General features: G+C 41.5%; 2 protein-coding genes, 2 long non-coding RNA genes and 1 pseudogene across 5 annotated transcripts in view; 3 read left to right on the forward strand and 2 right to left on the reverse strand.

Moving 5' to 3' along the window:
• Positions 1 to 2273: 2273 nt before the first annotated feature.
• On the forward strand, positions 2274 to 6696 carry LOC310801450 (UDP-glucose 6-dehydrogenase-like; the record flags this gene model as incomplete). Its single annotated transcript, XM_083665489.1, has 11 exons — positions 2274 to 2435; positions 2664 to 2765; positions 3036 to 3236; positions 3441 to 3638; positions 3912 to 4059; positions 4179 to 4273; positions 4510 to 4640; positions 4825 to 4967; positions 5120 to 5211; positions 5692 to 5802; positions 6055 to 6696. The coding sequence occupies 11 exons, from the start codon at positions 2274 to 2276 to the stop codon at positions 6157 to 6159; spliced, it is 1488 nt and encodes a 495-aa protein (XP_083521615.1). The 3' UTR covers positions 6160 to 6696.
• Positions 6697 to 8181: 1485 nt separating this feature from the next.
• Positions 8182 to 9267, reverse strand: LOC310818527. Its single transcript, XR_014554718.1, has 4 exons — positions 9186 to 9267; positions 9034 to 9099; positions 8877 to 8935; positions 8182 to 8735 (listed from the first exon to the last, which is right to left on the reverse strand). It is a non-coding gene; the product is annotated as an uncharacterized lncRNA (long non-coding RNA).
• Positions 9268 to 9484: 217 nt separating this feature from the next.
• LOC310818520 lies at positions 9485 to 10651 on the reverse strand. Its single transcript, XR_014554717.1, has 5 exons — positions 10604 to 10651; positions 10448 to 10514; positions 10059 to 10348; positions 9825 to 9933; positions 9485 to 9643 (listed from the first exon to the last, which is right to left on the reverse strand). It is a non-coding gene; the product is annotated as an uncharacterized lncRNA (long non-coding RNA).
• Positions 10652 to 10729: 78 nt separating this feature from the next.
• Positions 10730 to 16338, forward strand: LOC310801151 (M-phase inducer phosphatase 1-A-like). The gene is made up of 15 exons (XM_083665145.1): positions 10730 to 10783; positions 11022 to 11141; positions 11364 to 11440; positions 11631 to 11679; positions 12034 to 12067; positions 12155 to 12220; positions 13567 to 13758; positions 14013 to 14096; positions 14253 to 14456; positions 14560 to 14652; positions 14757 to 14819; positions 14899 to 14997; positions 15135 to 15268; positions 15373 to 15484; positions 15595 to 16338. The coding sequence occupies exons 2-15, from the start codon at positions 11035 to 11037 to the stop codon at positions 15733 to 15735; spliced, it is 1455 nt and encodes a 484-aa protein (XP_083521271.1). The 5' UTR covers positions 10730 to 10783; positions 11022 to 11034; the 3' UTR covers positions 15736 to 16338.
• Positions 16339 to 18290: 1952 nt separating this feature from the next.
• Positions 18291 to 21856, forward strand: part of LOC310822096 (GDNF family receptor alpha-4-like) — an 11734-nt pseudogene continuing 8168 nt past the window's right edge. Inside the window, exons 1-2 of the transcript in view lie at positions 18291 to 18351; positions 18699 to 18818. The product of the transcript in view is annotated as a GDNF family receptor alpha-4-like (transcript). The remainder of the gene's footprint in view (positions 18352 to 18698; positions 18819 to 21856) is intronic.

The following is a 21856-nucleotide window of genomic DNA, read 5'->3' on the forward strand; positions in this document are numbered from 1 at the left end:
AATACTAAACAATATAAACAATAAATACAATACAAACAATATGATCTAACACCAAACCATAGACCCCTAAAAAGCAAGTCAGGCAACAAACTCCCCAGAGGGGAGAAAAATATAGGGCAGAGTGGCAAGGAAAAACTCCTTGGGGAGGAAGATCTTTCTATACTTACCCTCTCTTATTTATCCATCCTTTACATCTATCTATTTATCTAACCTTCTCTAATCTATCTGTCTTTCCATCTATCGAACTTTCTCTCACCTGTCTATCTATCTGTCTAACCTTCTCTCATCTATCGAAACCTTCTCTCATCTATCAATTCATCCATCTAACCAACAAGCCAGCCAACCATTCATCCATCCAGCCCACCAATCAAACCATCTTTATCTTTATCTGCTACTAAAATAAGACTCTTTCTTTCAACTTCCCAGCAAAGCTATCTATCTATCTATCGTCCAAATCATCTTTAAACTACCAAAAAAAGACTTTGGAAGGCCACAAGTATCTTCCGGAACATCTTTTTCTAGTTCCATTTGATAACGAATCTCACTTTTATGGAGACATACTGTACAAACTATTGGTAATAGGTACAAACCTCATATTTGTATGGTAAATGGTGATAGCCAGTACTTGCACGAGTTAAGGTCTGTTAAAAGAATCATCTGGTCATAACCTTAAAAAGAGTTTTATGATGATTAAGTTGGTATGTGCAGCATGATAGCCTATGGTTATACAAGCATATTCTCTTCTATATATAAACGGTCAATTACAGATTGAAATGTGACACAATGTTAAGATCCTCACTTTTTCTCTTTTACTCTCACAGTTCATTTTGAAATGGGTAACAACAGTAACACTAAAGCGAGGCACTCCTGTTCCAGGCTGCTCAGTTAAGCCGCATCAGTAAGGATGTGATGTCAAGGAATGTGCAATCTGCTCCGCCTCCCTCGACTTCGGCTTTAGATAGAAGGTTTTCATCGTGGCACAAGCATTCTTGGTTCTCATCACTGGTGCAACTTGAACAAATTTGCCCCTCGTCACCTCAAACCAGCGCTGTTTCTAACATAACCCACCATTTAAAACGCGTATCGCATCAGTTTAATCGAAGTGTTTAGTCTTTAAAATCCAAGTGAATAACTTGTAGAGAAGGTATTCATCGGTGAAGCTGCGCAGGCTATATTGGTAAGTCTTTATCGTATGTTTTGTGATGTCTCGCTAGCAAACTTGGCTAGTTCGCTAGCTTAATACATTAGTATGTAATTGAACATGATGATAAACTGGATGTGGAAAATGATTTAGCAAGCTCTATTCATAGACCTTTGTCGAGATACATTCTTTGCATTCAGTTTTTATTTATTTATTTATTTTTTACAAATCAGCAGGCCAGCCCTGGCGTATACTACTACATAAAAGTAGCGCTGGTTAACCCTACATTGAAATGTGTGATGAATTGTCCAGTAATCGCATCAGTCTTCAGGCCAGGGACAGGGTCCACCACAGCTCTGCTCAGCCAGGCGTCATATTATAACGATACGATTTACTATTGCGAAGTGTAGTTGATGTATTTACACTGAATAATTCAAGGACATAATGCCATATAGCCACCTTCTAAAATTCCTGACCTGAGGCTGGCAAACAAGACTGCTGTGATACTTGATGAATGGTGACGAGTGAGGTTGCCTCTTGCGCCCCTCTCGGTAGACACAGGTGGCTGATCTTAGCCAGAAATTGGTTTGATTTAGTGGGTTAAAGTTAGGGGATAATGAATGTGGCTTTTGTGTCTTGAGGGTAGGAGGAGAGGTGGAGAGGGCCAAATGTTCGTGCACGTGCGCGCGCGCACCCCTGTGTGTTGACAGTGGAGTTCCATCTGACCACGGTGCACACAGCCCCCTCTGTGAACTAGAGACAGCGTGGCACTCACTGGCAGAACTGAGGGTGAGGGAGTGAGAGAGAAGCCTACTGAAGCAGAGAACGTATAAAAATGGCTTGATTTGCTTTTCAACGGCTTTCCTCTAACTGTATTTCATGCAGTTCACAACATCACTAAACTAGAAAATTGTGTTTGATTGTCAATCAAACTAATCTTGTCATACTAAAACAACAATAAGATTTGTTTGTGAAGACATTTAAGCATTTTGTATTGAACTGTTTTTCAATGTACTGTAAAGTATTCATATTTTCTTACTTTGAAAACAAAATATAGTGTCAGCTTAAAAACTGTAGTCTGATAACCTTGTCTGAAGTGTTTGTGTTTTCTTTATCTTAATTCAGAGGGAGAATGGTGGAGGTGAGAAGAATCTGTTGTATTGGGGCTGGCTATGTTGGTGGTCCCACCTGCAGCGTCATCGCCCAGATGTGCCCTGAGGTGACGGTCACTGTGGTGGACGTGAACAAGGATCGCATCCGTGCCTGGAATTCTGATAGCCTCCCCATCTTTGAGGTGAGTGTGATAAATGAGAAAGAACCCCAAATCATGTTAGAACAAAGTAGAAGTACAGACAGCAGGAAATGTATGTAAAGCACTGTCATTTCTAGGGTGCTCACAGCTTATGTGTAGTTGTGCCAAGCTAGGTCCATTGTACACATTTGATCATTAATTATTTTATCATCTTAATTATGCTGTCTTCCATTGTCTAATTGTCTCTTCCATTGTCTAATTCCCTTTCAGCCTGGACTCCAGGAAGTGGTTGAGTCATGTCGTGGGGTCAACCTCTTTTTCTCCACAGATGTTGATGAGGCTATTGAAAATGCTGACCTGGTCTTCATATCTGTAAGTAAATCTGCAGCAATTCCCCTTCTAAAAAGGGGGTGTATCTAGAGTCCAAACAGTGCCCGTAATGTCAGGGTGTAGTTTCCAGTTCAGAAGTCTCAACTGGTGTAGTATGTCAATATTACATTTTGTACATTTACATAATTTGTATTTGCTGTAGATATCTGCATAAGGGGTCTTAACTGTTTTCTCTCAAGATACTAAACATACAATAAAGAATCATTAACATAATATTCATAAATATCATAAATTTTCATTTACTCTCTCTAGGTAAACACTCCTACTAAGACATTTGGGATTGGCAAGGGTAGAGCAGCAGATCTGAAGTACATAGAAGCATGCGCACGGCGCATCGCTGATGTGTCCACCGGATGTAAGATTGTTGTGGAGAAAAGCACAGTGCCTGTCCGTGCTGCGGAGAGCATCCGCCGGATCTTTAATGCCAACACCAAGAGCAGCCTCAATTTCCAGGTGATTGTGGAAGTGGGCATGATTACTGAGTTTTTTTTTTTTTTAAGTCAAATCAAAGTTTATTCTAAGTGCATTATTACAGTCTCAATACACTTTTTAGAAAAATAAATAAAAGATGAATACAGCTTAGATAAAAATAGAAATATAAAAACAGTAAAACTGGGTCTCTGGGTCTCAGTGTCTCACGATCTGGTTCTCCTTCAGGTTCTCTCAAACCCAGAGTTTCTTGCTGAGGGAACAGCCATCTCTGATCTGAAGAATCCTGACAGGGTACTGATTGGTGGAGATGAATCCCCTGAGGGTCAGCATGCTATTCGGGCCCTGCGGAGCATCTACGAGCACTGGGTCCCCAAGAGTAAAATCATCACCACCAACACCTGGTCCTCTGAGCTCTCAAAGCTGGTATGTATCCCCTCCAAAATCAGGATAGTTTCGAGTCAGTTAGTAATAATAATACATTTTATTTGGTAAGCGTTTCTTCAAACATGAAAAGCGTCTGTGCTTTTCAGAGTAAAAATAAAATAAAAAGCATTAAATAAAGCATTATTATCCCACACTCTTCTCATCTGGTTCGACAGTTACAATCTCTCTGTGATGTCTCCTGCTCCCCTGCCTTTGGTTCATCTTCCTCCCTCCGTCTTTGCTTTTAACTTGACCTTTGCATTCCCTTTACAGGCAGCCAATGCCTTTCTGGCCCAACGCATCAGCAGCATCAACTCCATCAGTGCCCTCTGTGAGGTGACTGGTGCTGACGTGGAGGAGGTTGCACATGCTATTGGGACAGACCGGAGAATAGGCAGTTGCTTTCTGAAGGCTAGTGTTGGTGAGTGGGAATGCTAGGTTGCAGTGGTTGAGTTGTGGGGGGCTGTATCAGTTGAGTTGACAACTAGATTTTTAGTTTTTTTACACAGAGAGACAATTGGTCATGTTTTTGTTTCTTAGGATTTGGCGGCAGCTGTTTTCAAAAGGATGTCCTCAATCTTGTGTACTTATGCGAGGCACTGAACCTACCTGAAGTTGCAAGATACTGGCAACAGGTGAGTGTTTTTGTGGTGACGATGTCTCGTCCTTTATGTCACAGACATGAAAGAAACAAAGGTGTCAACTTGCAAATTGGCAATAATACACATTATACAGAATTAATGTGGTAACTTTCTCCTCTTTGTATAAGACATTCAATATGATAAGAAATTCCTGTAATTCTTTCTCAGGAGTTTGCTGTTGTAAAATAACGAAATAGCAGGGCTGAACATCTTATTGTTGTGTCTGCAAGGTCATAGAGATAAACGACTACCAGCGAAAACGTTTTTCATCAAGGATCATCAGCTGCCTCTTCAACACAGTGACAGATAAGAAGATAGCCTTGCTTGGATTTGCCTTCAAGAAAAACACTGGAGATACAAGGTAGGGGCACTCCGAATATTGCTCTGCTCACACACTCACTCATCCCCTACGCATCGCCAATAGTTCCATGTTGTCTCGGGTCTTGCATTTGCCCCCTGGAGTCCAATGAACTGCTGTTCTTGTGATTGAGCCCCTGGTGATGCTCTTACCCTGAGCACTCAGTTTGTCTTGTCTTTGTTATCAGGGAGTCCTCTAGTATCTATATCAGTCATTACCTGCTGGAGGAGGGAGCCTGCCTACACATCTATGACCCCAAAGTAAAAGCGGAGCAGATAATGCAAGACTTGACTCAGCCCACGCCGTCAGAGAAACATGATCCTGCCAGAGGTAGCTACATTGTTGTGCTGTTTACATTCCGGACGCTTGGATAGTTTCTGCCTAGTTTCCATAATCAATTGATTAACCAACATGTTAAGTTAAACTGTACATGTAACTGTTTTAAAACTGTATTGATAGTGGTCTACTCTCTCCCATCCTAGTTTCTCGTCTTGTTACTGTCGTTACTGACCCGTACAAGGCATGTGAGAACGCCCATGCAATTGTCATCTGCACAGAGTGGGATATGTTCACGGTAAGGCTAATGAAAACAATTTCACCTTTTTCGTTGTGAGGCTACTCTCAACAATGAGTCATCAACAAATGGCAAAGAGACAAGACACACTGTGACCACACAGATAATCTTGATACTTGGTCATCTTTGACTGTTCATGGATGAAATGGTGCTTTTACTTGGCCATAAGCCCTGATGTTGAATAACTTATTTTCCCAGAAGGAACTTTGCTTTTGGTGTAAGGCACATATTAATCAATTTGTTAATCAGGCACATACAAGCACATAAACATCACATAACAGTGCAAAATACATAGTTAACATATACTTACATCAATCCACTACAATAAAATGCATAAATGGTCTCAGACCAGGTTGTAATAATGAATCAAAGGTTGGGAGCCTCTGAGGTCAGCGTGCAGCCCATCTCACTCAATAGCTTTATTGATGCTAGCTCAAAGCTGGTGAGCTATTGTTTACTATTGCATCCATGTCTGTGCAGGAGCTGGACTATGAGCAGATCTACAAGGCCATGCTGAAACCTGCCTTCATCTTTGATGGCAGGAGGATCCTGGACAGCTTGCATGATCAACTCCAGCATATTGGCTTCCAGGCAAGTGACCATGACCATAACAAGGCAGTGAACACTGTGGGAGTCTGAGCACACTATTGTTTCAATATGAAAACACACTAGACACACATACAAATGAGTAGTTATACTGATGCAAAGCTGCACTGTTATAATGCCACCAGTAGTTGAGAAATGGTTACGTTGAGTTATAGCTCCATGTTGAGTTTCTAGAGTAATGACCTTCTTCCTGTGCTTAAGTATTCAGGTCTGAATTATTACTGTGCCCTTTTCCAGGTGGAGACTATAGGAAAACGAGTGAACCAGAGAATCCCCTTCACAGACGGTGGAGACAGATCCGAAATGGACCAACAGCAACCGTTGAAGAAAATCACACTGTGACATGTTCCTAAGGGACAAGAACAACAGAGCCGGCTCAGTGCAGTAATATATTAAACCAAGCAATCATTTTTCTGTAATTTTAGTAAATCACTGCAGTAATCACTGCACCATCAACTTTATGGGATGAATTTAAAAGAAAACAATTATGTCAGCTATGAGGAAAGTCAGGAGGCGCAGAGGAGTGTTCCGGATTAGAGTTGAAAACCTCTCTAAAGATTGTGTACGCTATGGCAACAACACCTCTTCTTTCTCATTGCTTTTTTGTGTATGTTGAACATCTCCCAGGGCATTGCTTTACTTACACAGGGGGTGAAGCAACAAACTAATTGATTTCAGATGTCCTTGTTCAAGTTTTCTGCCTTGAAGTATTCATGAAGTATGAAAGCTGATTGTTCTGTTGTTTTCATGAGACAATGTTGACTTTTAAGTCTTTATTTCCAAACTGTTTTTACGGTATGTTGGTTGAAATGTGAACATGAGCGGTAGAGTGAACATGTAGCAGATATATGCAATATTATAATATGTATTTTTAAGACATGACTGTAAAGTGAAAAAATGTATCTATCATTTATACATGCAGAATAAAAAGCATTTATAGTATCTGTGATTTGGAATATGTGTTATGATATTGCTGGGGCATTGGAGTCAAACAAAGGGACTTTTTAAATTAAGCTTTTCCCTATTAATGCATTGCTCTTGCTTAATAGGCATGCATTCTGTCTGATGTCAGGGGGAAAGGGATGGCTCACTATGGGGCCACATCCCTCTGACGCACTACCATGGTTCCTGTGGAGTAGCCATGATGCAGTGGCTTTCAGATGACACGTGAGCCTAATCAGGAACATCTGTGTTGTAATACTCACACTTTCGCAATAAAGCCTCAAATGATGACACCCAGATGTGGTATTTATTAGTCATAATCACATTGCCTTTCCTGAGAGCAAGTCAGTGACGGTCATGAAAAAGGCGATTGCCTGGGTAACACAATGAATACAACATTCTTCCCTCCGACGAAGGGAGGGGGGGGGCATTTAGTAATTGGTTCAAAAACAACCCTTAGTCGCATTACTACCTAGACACTGGATAGGTATTAGCAAGACGGCATAACTTCAACCTAGCCTTCAAAGGGCCATGTTGTTCAGACCTCTAATCCTCTCAGGTCTATATACCTGTCTAGAGTGAAGGGGCTCGGGGTCGTTTATGGACAGGGCCCCAATCTCAATTTGAACCCTGTAGCCCCTACCCCCCTATGCTCTTCTGGAGATCTGAGAGTTAAAGAGATGCTACAGGATTTTTGTTGCACATCAAATTTTGGCTTACGTGTTGACTGTATGGTCAATTATATAATGTTAATCAATTGAATATCTCATTAGACGATACAGTCCCTAATTTAAGGCCAACAAAAAAAAATACGTTTTCTTTTTAGTCATGGTAGTGTGGAGCGTTGCCCCTCTCTGTCCAATCAGGTAATTTCTTGACAAATTTGTTTTATTTCGGAGACCTGTTTTTGGCTCATGAGCGCTCATTTTAGAACTATCCAAAAATATCCAAAAATCCTGTAGCATCTCTTTAAGCAATACAGGTAATCAATATGGTTATATTGTATTGGTGCTGACAGGAAGACCAATACCTCAGAAGGCCTAGATAAGAGGGTGAGATAATAAGCTTCTTCCTAAGTGACTGAACAACAATGAATAGGGCCCTGGAGAGTACCATTAAACTGCACTTACACCAAAATGATTGATGAAGACAAAAACAAACAAAAAAACACACTGAATCCCTTGCTCAAGTAAACCTGCCTTTTCTAGACTCTACTACTTTCACTTGCATTGATAGACTCCAGTGTTAAAATGAATACAAAACACTTCTGCACAACAGGCATAGTTAGTTATAGTTTCTCATCAGATCTCTGAGTGGTATTGGAAGAAGGAATCGGTTGATAAATATGTCATTTTGTAAGAGAATATTTATTCCAAAAGTGAAATTGAAATACTGGAATGATACTGTAAATAAAGATGCATTTCCATTCCTTGTGGATCATGACTGAGAAGAAAAAATTAATATATAAAATGAGCAAATTGTTTGACAGATTCACATGAATTATAATATATATATAAAATTATGACATGAAATACGTGTATAGAATAATATGACATGACATATAATAAATGCAAAACAGACATTGAATACAATATTTCACATCCCTAATAAATACTATTTTGACAGTGTTATGCTTTTTTCTGGTGCTGTATTAATTATCTAATTTATTTACTTCAAAAGTCAAGGGAAAGACCAAGTATTTAATACATAAGTTATTAGCATCTACAGAGGTTGCATTCCTGCCTGAACATTAATGCATCTTTGTTTATTAACAAGTGCCATTTCGATAACTATTTTGCATTGTTTACAATGTAGAACAAGCAGGACATATTATGCCTGTCTTGAATGAACCAATCAATCACTCAATTATGTCAGATCTTCTGATCTGACTTTGCAATTTTGTGAGAGTGACCGCACCTCTCTGTCCCATGTTTCTGAGGTATATGATGTGGCCTCCGGTGTGGTCTCTTCCATGCCTGGATCCAATGTAATGTTAAGGGCATCATATTTAGTGCAATTGATTAGATACTTCCACATTACATTTGAAGAATATTAGTCACCATTGTACATTGAACATTGTCCAACTCCACTGAATAGTTGAAAATAGAAAATATTACCTCAGGGATAGAGCCATATGATGTCATGTCCTCTGCGTTGTCAATGTAAACCACTGTATCTAAAACATACAAGATAATCAAAACAACATAATAATTGATTAATAACTATTACACTACTCACTGCTTCAGTTCTGTTAAATAGAGTTTGATAGCTTACATCATTTAAGGACACTTCAGACCGAGAGTCTGGCACAGGATCCTGACTTTATGTTGTTTGCCAGCACTGCAAATAGATAATGCTCAATGACAGTACAGTATATGCTGACAGACCAAAAAGATGCATAGATGATCCTAATGGATCAGACTTACCTCTCATAAAGTTTGAGTTGGATAGTGATGAAGCCCGCTCTGTGGAGGACGAACACAACTTGTGATGTTCAGCCATCATCAGATCCTTCTTTGACCCTACACCTCTTTGCTTTTTAAGATGGAATCAGAGAAAACATACATTGTGGATCTGCAGCTTGACAACAACCACAGGAGAACCAGGGTATTGTGTAACTCTCCTGAGATGACATAACTTGAGCACAGTGTGTCATCAAACAAGTGCTATTAATATGTGGCATGGGATTTGATTTAGTATGTTGTTAAGTTTTAATTACCTGGGTTGCTTTTTTTATATCAGCTGACATCTTCAGGTTTATGGTCTTTGGACGTGTGTTTCGAAGTGTGACCATCCTGCCTGTGCTCCATTGTAAAATGGTCTGCAGCTCATGCCGCTTCTCCCTATTAAGTCACCTTTGTTTAGGAAGAAGCTGGAATATCTCCTGGGGAGAAGAAAATATATTTTAGGAATACATTACTATATTATCAACTTTTAATGTGCCCAGGAGCTGACATACACAAAATAAATAATTTCACTTGTATATCTCAAAGTTTAAAGTCCTACACAATGCATATCTCTACCCAAGGTACTATGGTTTGAAGGACAGGAATGTTGCCAGTTACCTTGTTTGTGTGATGGTTGTGCTGAAGGTACACTTTGGTAATCACCAACTTCTGGCCATCTCGAGTTGTGCAAACACTCACACGTACAGAACAATTATCTCTGGTTGTTCTGGAACATATGTTGCATTTAATATGTATGCAGTCATAATAGTCAACCAACATCCACGCGCGCACTCTCACTCACTCTGATCACTTTGCTACACACACTCTCTCATGCAACATAAATAAACTCACCTGTGGTTTGGACGTACAGTCCTTTGGATGTGGAGACATGTTTTCGCACACCTTTCACGCAGGTCCAGGCAGCTTGACAGTACTTGGGTGCCGGATTTAAAGCACTCAACTCTTTTGTCGGCTATTGTTCTTGTATCCCTTGAAAATGTGAAAAATGTAATGTTCTTTGAATGCTCCAGGTGGTAGATAGCATCCTCCAGTTCGGTGAAGGTAGAGAATGAGTCTCCAACACGAATAATCTGATCACCCTCCGGTGGAGCAGATGCCATGATGACTGACAGGACTGGAAGCTAAAAGAATCACCCATCCAAGTTAGTTACATTGTAATTACAAACTTACAAGTCATGAATCGGGGTGCAAGTTGGTGATAATGTAAACAATGTACGTGCCTCCCAGCGGACGTATCCACTGCAGCTCTTCTCAGGCCGCCCGCAAATACGCTGATTTACTCTTCAACTATCACAGACAACAATAGCAGTGGAAAACAAGTTATTTTTGGCGTTGACGTTGTAGACAGAAATGTAAAACAAATGACACTAACTTACAACCCTATCTTCTTTACGCAACCCATCTGCCTGATTCGCTCTGTAACGTTGCTCTCTTGAACAGTCAAGCACGGATGTTACGCCATATCTAGTGTCAACGCAAGATACCATTGGTTGAATTTTGGCGACACATTTAAAACTCATTTTCTCTCCTACTCCTAGGCTTTGAACCGCAAATTGGTACATGGTTTTCACTGCTTAAGAAAATTATTGATGCGTCAATGTATATATCTATCGTTATCTTACGTTAACACGATCAATAATGTTTACCTTTCAAAGCGACAGCTAGTTATCTATGATAATTGACCTGGATGTGCTAATGTGCTAGCTAGCAGACGTTAGTTTACGTTCAAGGTTTCCAGTGCTCTTGCCTAACGCGATCATCTTTGATTTACATAATGTGTTGTGTCTCTCCTAGCCGTGGCATACCCATGTCTGGATTAAGCGTGTCTTTGCTTGGCCAGCATTCACCTGACCATGCCTCCCCGATGTCAGAACTCGCCCGCTGCTTCACGGGACTCAGCGCCTTTCACACAGGGTAAACACTGTCCCCATACTGTTTTAGCCTGATGGTTTCAGAGGAAGCTCAGGCCATTCCAATGCTGCATTTCCTCTGCACATGTTTGACAACTGTTTTGTAACCTTCCTCTGATTCATCAAGGTAAAGACTACTAGTCACACTTTGCTATATGTCTATGGTTGATGGATGAGATTAGTCTTTGTGAGTCTAAACGCTGCATCTCCATGTTTCTGTCATTAGTGACACTCCGCGGCGATGTCTGGATCTCTCCAACCTCAGTACTGGGAGTCCAGATGCAGCTGGATCTCCTCACCAAGGTGAGCGTCACAGTCAATCAAATCTAACTCTTCGATGTGTTGATGTCAGTGTTTTGCTCCAGCCCACTCAGTTTTGACTCCTTTTGTTTTTACTTTTGTTTAGCTCTGTGTTAATGCTGTACCTTTTGCTGATGTACATTTATCTTGTGGTTTTCTCTCTTCACTGATGCACACTGCTGTTTATTTGCAGACAAGCCTACCTTTCTTCCAGTATTGACCTTTGATTCACCTGCACCAAGGTAACCTGCTTAGTCCTCTTAGCTTCAATAACACAAGCAATCTCTTTTTGATTTGTCATAACGTTGATCACAGAGGCCTGGTTTCCCAGATACAGATTAAGCCTAATCCTAGGCTAAAAAAACATATAGAATGGAGATGTTTCCGTTGATTTATTCCAGGACTAGGCATAATCTGTGTTTGGGAAACTGTCCCAGAAAGCGTGGAGACACTGCGTTAGTGCCATGACTGTAATAATATAATGATATACTGTATATATGTGTGACTTTATTTAGCACTTTCCATGAAGCTTGTTATGCCTTTGACACTTTGTTACTGTCACCTAAAGTAATGTTGCTTTTCTGCTCTGTCCAAAGGAAAAATCGGATGAAGAAGTTACGGGCCTTCCTGGTAAAGAATGTGTCTACTCAATATATGAATGTGTTTTTATGATTGTCTAACTGTTTGATAACGCTGTTTCCTTCTCCTCTCTCTTAGCCCAGGTTGCTGTGCAGCAGCCCAAAGTTGCAGCCTATTGAACAGCCACGCAGTAATAAAGAGAATGTGAGTACATCAGTAACCTCGTTGGTACCAGGCTTTCCTAGTTCAGAAAACCTGGGGAAATCCTTTGCAGAAAGTAGCTAGAAAGGGGTGGAAACCTGTTTGAAATGAGCCTCACGACATACCAATCACATTTGATAGATTGGGCAGTTTTCAGTTTTTCCTTCCTTCTCTGCAGAATACTACACGGTCAGAAAAGACGACGCACACAAAAACAAACATTTATATTACATTTACATTTTAGACATTTAGCAGACCCTTTATCCAAAGTGATTTACAACAAATACATTTGTCTAAGTGAATCATCTATACATCAGTCATCGTAAGAAAAACAAATCTATGCTAGGACCAGGTGCCATTGCCAGTCACAATGCTAGAAGAAGGAAGAATTGCTTTTAAAAAAAAATATATATATATTTACAGTAGAAGCTATACAGGGGGGTAGTGGGGATGAAGAGGTCTTTAGGAGGGACAGTCAAGATGTAGCTTGAAGAGATGGTTCTTCCGTCTACGGCGGAAGATTGGTAGTGACTCTGCAGTCCTGACAGCAGTGGGAAGCTCGTTCCACCAGCAGGGAGCCAGGACAGTGAAAAGCCGTGACCGAATAGCACGACTGCTGCATCCACATAGAGGTGGCGGTGCCAGGCGGCCAGCCGAGGTGGAAGAGTGGAGTGATGGGGCAGGGGTTTGGGGGCTGACCACTGCTTGCAAGTAGGGAGGGGCTGTTCCCTTTGTCGCCCGGTAGACGAAACAACCATTCTATGGGCATGTGGAGGAGGGATCTTGGAATGTAACATCCAATGAAATTACAATTCTTTCACGCCATCCAGTTGAATTCAAGCGAGATCGGCTAATCTAAAATTCTCCAGACCTCCAAAGGAGGTGATTTGGACGTATGGCTACGTGAGACTAGGCTCTCAGTTATGCATTATTTGCTTTTGCTCTCCACATGCAAAATTCTCCAGTTTATTCAACCAAAATACTTACATTATTTAAAAGATAATTCACCTATCCTTTGCGTGATCACACCTTATGATTCTTTCCACAATTTCATTTGTTTTATCACTCATTAGAAAACGTGTTTATTTAAACAATTTATAATTGAATTATTTAAATGTATTTCAAGGGTACTAAGAAAGACCTGTAAATGCAATAATAGCCACTAGATGGCAGAATGATTTAGCTCAGTCTTCTCCACCACTGTTGTATCATGTATCCATCAGGTGTTCTAACTTATGCGCAAATTCTATGTCAATGTTTATGAGGAGTATTTAGACAGAGACTCTGTTTCAGCTGTATTTCTTCACCTATATCTCTTGCTGCATTTCTATGGTTTTCTCTTTGTTCAGGTGGCCCCAGGGCAGAGACAGCAAGGCAAGCCAGGGAGTTTGCTGCCAACCCTTGAATCCCAGCTCCAAGTTGATAGTGAGCCCTGTGTCTTGGGAAGCCCCATCTATCCTGCACCTACCTCTCCAACCCAGAACTCCCTGGGGGATGCAGATACAGACGGATTTATGGATGACCTGGAGCAGGAAGCTGAGGTGATCTGGGTCTCATCGGCGGTCCCCATTTCTTGTCCCATTGTGTGTATCTTTATCTCAGTATCTGAGGCTCATGCAATGAGATCTGCACCAGCGGTGTATAAGGTATCATATTCGTTAAACTCTGAATATGATAATACATAAGCAAATCATTGAGGAAGTATTTTCTCCTCTACTTGTTTCCCTTTTCCTCCTATTTTGAATCTCTCCTCATGCCCCTACCTTTTGCCATATGTCCATCCTATTCCCTCCAGGGTTCAGTTGCTGTCTCCATGTCATGCAGCATGGCACAGCTGCTCTCGGAACCTCTCATGAACCAGGAAGTGGATCTCTCCTCTGTAAGTATTTCACCCATGGTCACTAACGTCCACATATTGAACAATTACATAACACTGACCATACTCGGCAGTGACAGTAAAAACTAACTTTTCTTATTTGCGCCCTACACAATGCTACGCTCATGTAGTAACAAGATCTATCTATCTCTCCACAAGGTATCAGTGTGTCGCCAAGGGGGTCGCCGTCTCTTCCGCTGCCCCTCTATGCCAGAGAGGATGGAGCGTCCAGCCGTGAAGCGCACCTCCACCTCCCCAGCTGCCCCCCGGGCGATCAAACGACACTGCACTGTCACTGTCATCTCTGAGGAGGGGGCCCAGGGCCAGGGAGACCAGGGGGCTAGGCTCTCTAATGAGAGGAGGGTAAGGATGTGTCAGGAGGAGGGCTGTTTAGCCGCAGAGGAGGAGGGTTATGAAGGCAGGGAGGGTCGTCTCTCTTTTTCTGAGTCTGCTTTCTCTCACACAGCACCTACGAATGAAGACCCACTCCCTATGTGAGGTGGAACAGCAGCTGGGAGGGGATGGTGTCAATGCTGAACTCATTGGAGATTTCAGCAAGGTAGTACAAATACATATTTTGTGTTTTCCTTATTGAAATGAAAACAGTACGGGCGACACGCGCGCATTGACCGATAATAACGTTGTAATAACGTTGCATTTTAGGTGCATGCCCTACCGATTGTGACGGGAAGACACCAAGACCTGAAGTACATCACAATGGAGACTGTAAGTTTGTGATCATGGTGCTCCTTTCATAGCTAATGTTTGGATCAGCAACGTAATACTTGGGTTCACATTGTTCCAGATGTGTGCTCTTCTGGAAGGGAAGTTCAGCTGCTTGGTGGAGTCCTTTGTGGTGGTGGATTGTCGTTATCCATATGAGTATCAGGGCGGACACATTACGGTGAGAGATCTTAGGAACAAAAGACGGGGGGTGCAGGACATTCTTCATTTGATTGTTTGATAACACTGTTTCCTTCACTGATTGTTTGTGTGTTGTGTTATCGTCTGAGTTTGCCTTGTCCCCGGCTTCACCTGCAGGGGGCGCTGAGTATGCCTAACACAGACGAGGCGGTGGAATATCTCCTGTCCCAGAGGCTGAAAGCTAGCTCCCTCGATAAGAGGCTTGTTCTGGTGCTGCACTGTGAATTCTCCTCCGAAAGAGCACCCAGAACGTAAGAAATGAAACTCTCTCAGTCACAGTCTGTGTGTGTGGAGTGTTTCATCAGAGAAGTCCCTTCTCCTAAACATTCTGTCTGTCTGTCTGTCTGTCACTCAGGTGTCGTCTACTGCGTAGTGAGGACCGCAGTATGAATGAGTACCCAGCTTTGCATTACCCTGAGCTCTACATCCTCAAGGGCGGCTACAGAGACTTCTACTACTCTCACCAGGTACACAGACCTGACAGTACCCTCACAGACTCTCGGCTCTAGTCTCGACTGCGTTCACGTGTCATGTCTGACCCCTTGTCTCTCTATGTGTGTGTGGTGCTGTCTCTCAGGAGCACTGTGAGCCCCGGGCGTACTGCCCCATGCACCACCAGGACCACAGGGAGGAGCTGCTGCGGTGCCGCACGCACAGCCGAGTCTCCGCAGAGGAGCGTAGCCGCCGACGGCACATCCACCGGCTTGTCAAACTCTGAGCCGGGTCACATCAGGGATGGATGCGGGCCAGGATACCAGACCAGCCAATCATAGGGACGTCTCAGTCTAAATGACGACCTGGAGATTATCGAGTGAATTCACCTACATTCACTAGAACGTACTTGACGAGTTGATAACCAGCTGGCCTTTCATGATGTTTAGAATGAAGCCATTGAAATGTTTCGTGCTTTGCTAACAGCAAGCCTTATGCTGCCATGGTCAATGCACAACAGTGCTTCCTGTTTGCTGCTGCCTTGTTTTGTGGGATTGGTTTTGGATGGCCAAGCATTTTACTGATAGACACTCACTGTCCAATCATATTCATTACTGCCACACTGTTGAACTTGATGGGTAATCCACTAATACCACTGTAGTGTCTTTTTAATTACTGCAGGGACAGCAAGTTAATGGCTTTCCATTTTTTGTTTTTAAAATTGCTCTTATGCATTTACTGAGCAAGTTAAGGATTATTTCCAGTACCAATCATGAATGGTTTGATTTAATTGAGAATCATGATTGTGTTTGTCTTTTTCTAAATACTACTGTTTTTAATACAAAATGAATGACCTTGAAGTTTGGATTCACTTTTTTAATAGTTTTTAAATAACTGAGAGTTTTATTATGTTATGTCAGGTAACCTAACATGAAGTGCTATCCTAACTGTGAACATTTTTAATTAAAAAAAAACAAACAACCAAACTAATGTGATTTTTGTTTTATCTTTTAACCAAGGGAATTTGGTACTACCAGACAGTTGTGTGAATATTATTACATTGAAGGTCACTGTGGGTGGAGTGTTACTAAAGACTGAGGTTAAAAGTAATAGTCTATTGGCACTTTAACAGTAAAGCTCCACATGTGGAGTGGCATGGAGGTCTGGAGTGTTTTTCTTTCGTTTTTTTTAAGAGGTTTTGCAGTCTGAATATCCTTATCCCAGTCCTTATCCCATCCAGTGCTGCAGGTGTGTAGTCAATTTGCAGCTGTGTTTCTCCCTCCCCCACACAGCTGGGTTTTCTCCATCCCTCTCTGACTCTGCTGACCCCCCCCCCCACCCCCACCCCCACCCCACCCTTCCACAGCAGCTGTATTTGCAGAACAACTGGGGGATTTCACAGGCCCCAAAAAGTGGGATCTGGCCATGCTGTAAGAAGATAGGGTGGGAATGGCAGTGGTCCAGACTACAGACCTGTCTCAAGAGGAAGGAAGTGGCGCTGTTGCAGTGGAGAGTCTTTGGCAGTCATAGTTTTTATGGGTTTTTAATACCACCTATGGGATAGAACAGTTCACTGACTGAAGCCAAAAGTCGCTGGCAGCAACAACTCAGAGAGGAGGGAGCGAGAGGATGGGGCGTAATGAGTATGTGGAATTAGTGGAGCGAAATGTGAATAGAAATGGCATCTTATCAACATCTACATGTCATATGGTGGGGGTCAAAAGCTCCAGCCTCAAAGAGCCACAAGAAAAACACAGCCAATTCATCGGCTGCCATGAATGTCTCCAGTAATAATGTTTTTTGGCACAGCATAATGTTTGGACTATACATGGGTTACACTGAGAAATGTCGCTAAATCCCCGCTCCTTGTCCAATTAAGTCCAAAGAGGTCGTAGCAGTAATGGGGGGGATAGTGAAACCATCTATTCCCTCTTATTTAAGTGCGTTATTAACATGGTGATGACTGAGAGATGAGTTCTTGTCTGTCAGCACAATGGTCAGGAAACCAGGTGCAAATTGCCAATCTTCCCCAACTGGAGACAGAAAAATAACATGCCAGCCAAACAGCCAACTACCATGGTTGAAAATGTTTTTGAAGTTGTCCAAGTTGCTCACCCTAACACCCAAATTAGATTTCATTTCTGTACACAGGGCAATCTGCCACAAAACCTCCTTGCATGTAAACTTACTTGAGCCAGGATTTAATAAATTTCTAACAACTTTCCACACTGCACTTTCAGAAGTGCATTTGACTTCTGAAAGGGCAGTGCAGAAATCTGCTATCTGCAATGGATTGAATTACAGCATTAGTCCCCTCTGCCACAGGTCTTCATATTTATGATAGCCTACAGGTCAGGAGTAGGCTACTGCCTGGGTTTACTGGTTCAAGCCTGGCCCAGCTGTTCCTGTTCAAGTGATAAATTGGTTATGGTGATAGTCAGGGTAGGCTAATCTGGCAATATCCCTCTCAGGTTGGAAGAGCCTCCACTGTTTATATAGTTTTTTTGCACTTGTAATTGTAACACACACACACACACACACACACACACACACCTGCAAACAGACATATTATGCTTAGATATTTATGCACACACACACACACACACACACACACACACACACACATACCTGCAAACAGACATATTATGCTTATATATTTAAGCACACAAACACGCTCCTATTAAACATTAGACACACACACACACACACACACACACACACACACACACACACACACACACACACACACATACACATGCGCGCTCCACTGTACACTCTGCACGGACTTTTCCTTTCTATTCGGAGGCCAATCACAACATCGCACTCTGTTTGAGATGCGCCATGCAGTCTGACTACTCTATTTTCAACTCCAGCAACCGCTACTGGACCGACGGCGCAAAAGGTGACAAGTGAAATTGCTGCGTGAGATGAGAATTATTCTTAACTAATTCAAGTGGACTGGTTTTCCAGGTCTCCGAGAACTTTGGAAAGACATTTTTCTTAATTATTGGTGATGATACAAAACCGCGGAATGCCTGCAGTGTGAGGTACGGTAGTCTATTGGGAATATTGACATTCAATCAAAGCATAAATACATATGCTTTTATTGAAATAGGCTGCTGTTTTAGGAATAACCTGAGAACTTCCATCACTGCATTCCTGCGTTTTGTTTGGGAATTGTCACACGCGAGTAGCCCACATCTCTCAGATAATACTGGGACATATAACGACAGTAGCTGGATGTTGCAGGCGTTGGGTCAGTGAGCTGGCGAGCCAAGTGCCTCGCGAAGTCCCCAACTCCCGACCTCTCTTACCCGACTCCGGAGATGATGATTTTACTTGGAATACTACTGAATGTCCTCTTTCATGGTAAGCCATATGCGAAATTGGACAGCCAATTCACCTTAAACGGATTTTTAAAACATGTATTTTTTAAGGACTTTTTCATCACCCTATATATTGTAAAATGCTTTAACATGTTGTCTATTGAATTGGTCTACTTCAATGCTATGAATGTGTCTTTTGTTTAAAAATCCATTCTCTTTTTACATGCAACACTATTTATCTATTGTTCTGGTTGTCCGTTACTTTCTAATAAGGTTCACCCGACGGACAGAAATGCCAGGGGAGTTGTATTTGGAGATCACTGACACAGTAGTGCTTATATTTCTAAATATAGCAGAACATCGGTTCAGACAAATAGGTTAAGGTTTCATCACATTGACCTTTAAACCATTCAGCATAGAAACTATTGTCAATCATTTATGATAATACAATTTCATATGATTGGCATAGTGTTAGTTTCCAAACTGCTTTTAAAACTCAACGTCTTTACAGGTCGTGAATTGGACACGATGTAATAAGGAAGCAATGAACAATGTGGATGATTTTTCTTTAACAACCCAAATGATTTATTTTACGGATCTGACGTTTTAAGCATTTGGAGTTACAAGACATACAAGTTTTACATTAATAAGTAAAGTCTATTCCTAAAATGTCATTCACTTAGCCTACTGTAATAATTTTCATTTAGAATATAGTATCCCTTGTCAAGGAATAGCTCATGTGTCCTCCCTCTTTCTATTTCTGACAAAAAATAGCTTGTAAGATCTATTTAATGCATTTAATTGCTGGTCTCATAAAATGTTGTAATCTTTCATACCAAGACTTTGTGACTGAAACTGAAGCACTTCAGCAAATCAACCCCCAAGCATGCAAGAAGAGAAGACAGGGTGATCTATGGTTATAGATATAGTTATGACCATAGCTCGATGACATCATTTTTGAAGGTCTTCAATGCTCTTATCCTTGCATGACCAGAGAGTAACAAGCATTCAGACTGCTCCTTTGAATCTGCTTTTATGACTTGCTTTTATGGTCTTTAGATTACTGATATAGGTGGATATCTATCATCATCATGCACCTTCCCTAACTTCCAAGTTATTGGTAAAAAAAAATGACTAGCCCCTTCCAGACTAATAGAATAATCTCAAATGGGTTGTGTCATGTGAACTGGTCGCTGGTAAAGACAATATCTATAAAACAATTTGCCAGGATGCTGCCGTGGTCTGGTTATTTAGTGGCCACTCTAGCTCCTCCTAATAACAATATCATCGAAAACATTGAGTAGAGCAGTTCTCTGTCTGCATCCGAGTTTGAAAGACGTAGAACCTCTCAGAACACAAAGCGTCTCCTGACCAAATAAGAAGAGAAAACCTATGGCCAGCCTCTTAAAAAGTAGACCTTCTTCCAGAAACATTGGACTAACTGCAGTCGTGACTCTGGGGCCCTCCATTGTTTTAATGGATTAGGGATTGGTTGACACCTGCGTCCCTCTGACCATTACTGTATGCTGTAGGGTCCTGACCACTCAACAGCATAGCAGTTTTACTGTAACACCCATGTGTGTCTCTGGTATTTACACTATAATACTGTGCCAAAATCTAAACCATGTTTTCAGTCTGTTGCAACATATTTGCATGTGTAGTTTTTGGTTATGATTTTAGTTTATTATTTTGGTATTACTCTCACACACATACAGTAACCACTAAAAATGTAACACTTTATAAAGGGTTTGTAGGTAGTAAAATATATTTCTAACTCAATGGTTAAAGTGATAGTTGTTAAGTGGTTGACTAATAATTAGCTTGAATGCGGCTTTACTGTCATTAATGTTATATGAATAAATGAACACATGGATGTAATGTGCACACCAACTTATACACCTTAACACAACCTTAATGTAAAAAGTGTTACTTTATGACCTTTGCAGAAAACACAGTAAAATCAATACACGCACACACACACACACACACACACACACACACACACACACACACACCACACACACTTACACATGCAAACATACTAGGTACCAGGTTAGCAACAGGCCAAGGGAAGATTTGCATGCGTGTGTTTTGTTGATAACCTTGATTTGGAACACACTGTTAGTCTCCAGGAGCAGATGGCACTGAGTTCTATCCATGGTTGGGAGGATAGCCCAGAGTGGGACTGTGTCTGTGTGCCATTGGTGAAAGCTGTGTGTCTTGCAGTACGTACGTGCCTGTGCTTCTGTGTCTGTTTTTTTGCTGGCTTTCCATGCATGTATTTTTATACTTGTATAGCTTACTGTATGTGTAGGAGAGTGTGTGTCTCTATGGCGGTCCTTACACTGTAAGATTTTTGAATTAGGGACCCCTCTACATGCATCTCCTGCCTCCTACATGACAGAGGTTAGTTGATCTTCAGCCATACTGAAAACTGGGCTGTATTCACAAAGCATCTCAGAATAGGAGTGCTGGTCTAGAGTCAGTTTTGCCTTTTAGATTAACCATTATGAATAAAATTATATGCTTTGTGAATACGAGCTCAGATCTCTTGTGTTCTTGTACAGAATGCATTTTGCACACAATACATACTCCCACCAAGGTGACATTTGCACTACATTTTTCATACATCTCTCTAATTGCAAATTGCTATTGTTGAGACACAGCAGAAGAACACTCAAAGAAAAACATTTCTATATTTTTGGCATTATCCCGTTTTCCCTCCCGCTCATCTGTCTACCCTATCTACACCCTTCGATCTTTGTTTGTCACTATGACTGAGTGAGTGGCTGCATAGGGTTCAGTAAGGCTCAACCCCAAACATATTTTAGATAATATATCAAGCTATTCTACTTGAACCCAAACAACGTAGCTCCAGATATCCAGGACTTACAATAAGCAAGGTACTGTACTGCTGGCTCTTCTAATTAGGAAGAAGCAAAGTGTATCTCTGTTTCTTTCTCTGTGGTGTGGCTTTGTTTTTGAAACCTTATATTGGTCCGACCTTGTAGTCCTCTGATATCTAAACCCTGCCCGTGAGAACCTTTCAAGTGGACCCCAGCCCTCCCAACATATCTGTCA

This window comes from Argentina silus (assembly GCF_951799395.1).
Source record: "Argentina silus genome assembly, chromosome: 2".
In the NCBI taxonomy this organism is placed as follows: Eukaryota; Metazoa; Chordata; class Actinopteri; order Argentiniformes; family Argentinidae; genus Argentina; species Argentina silus.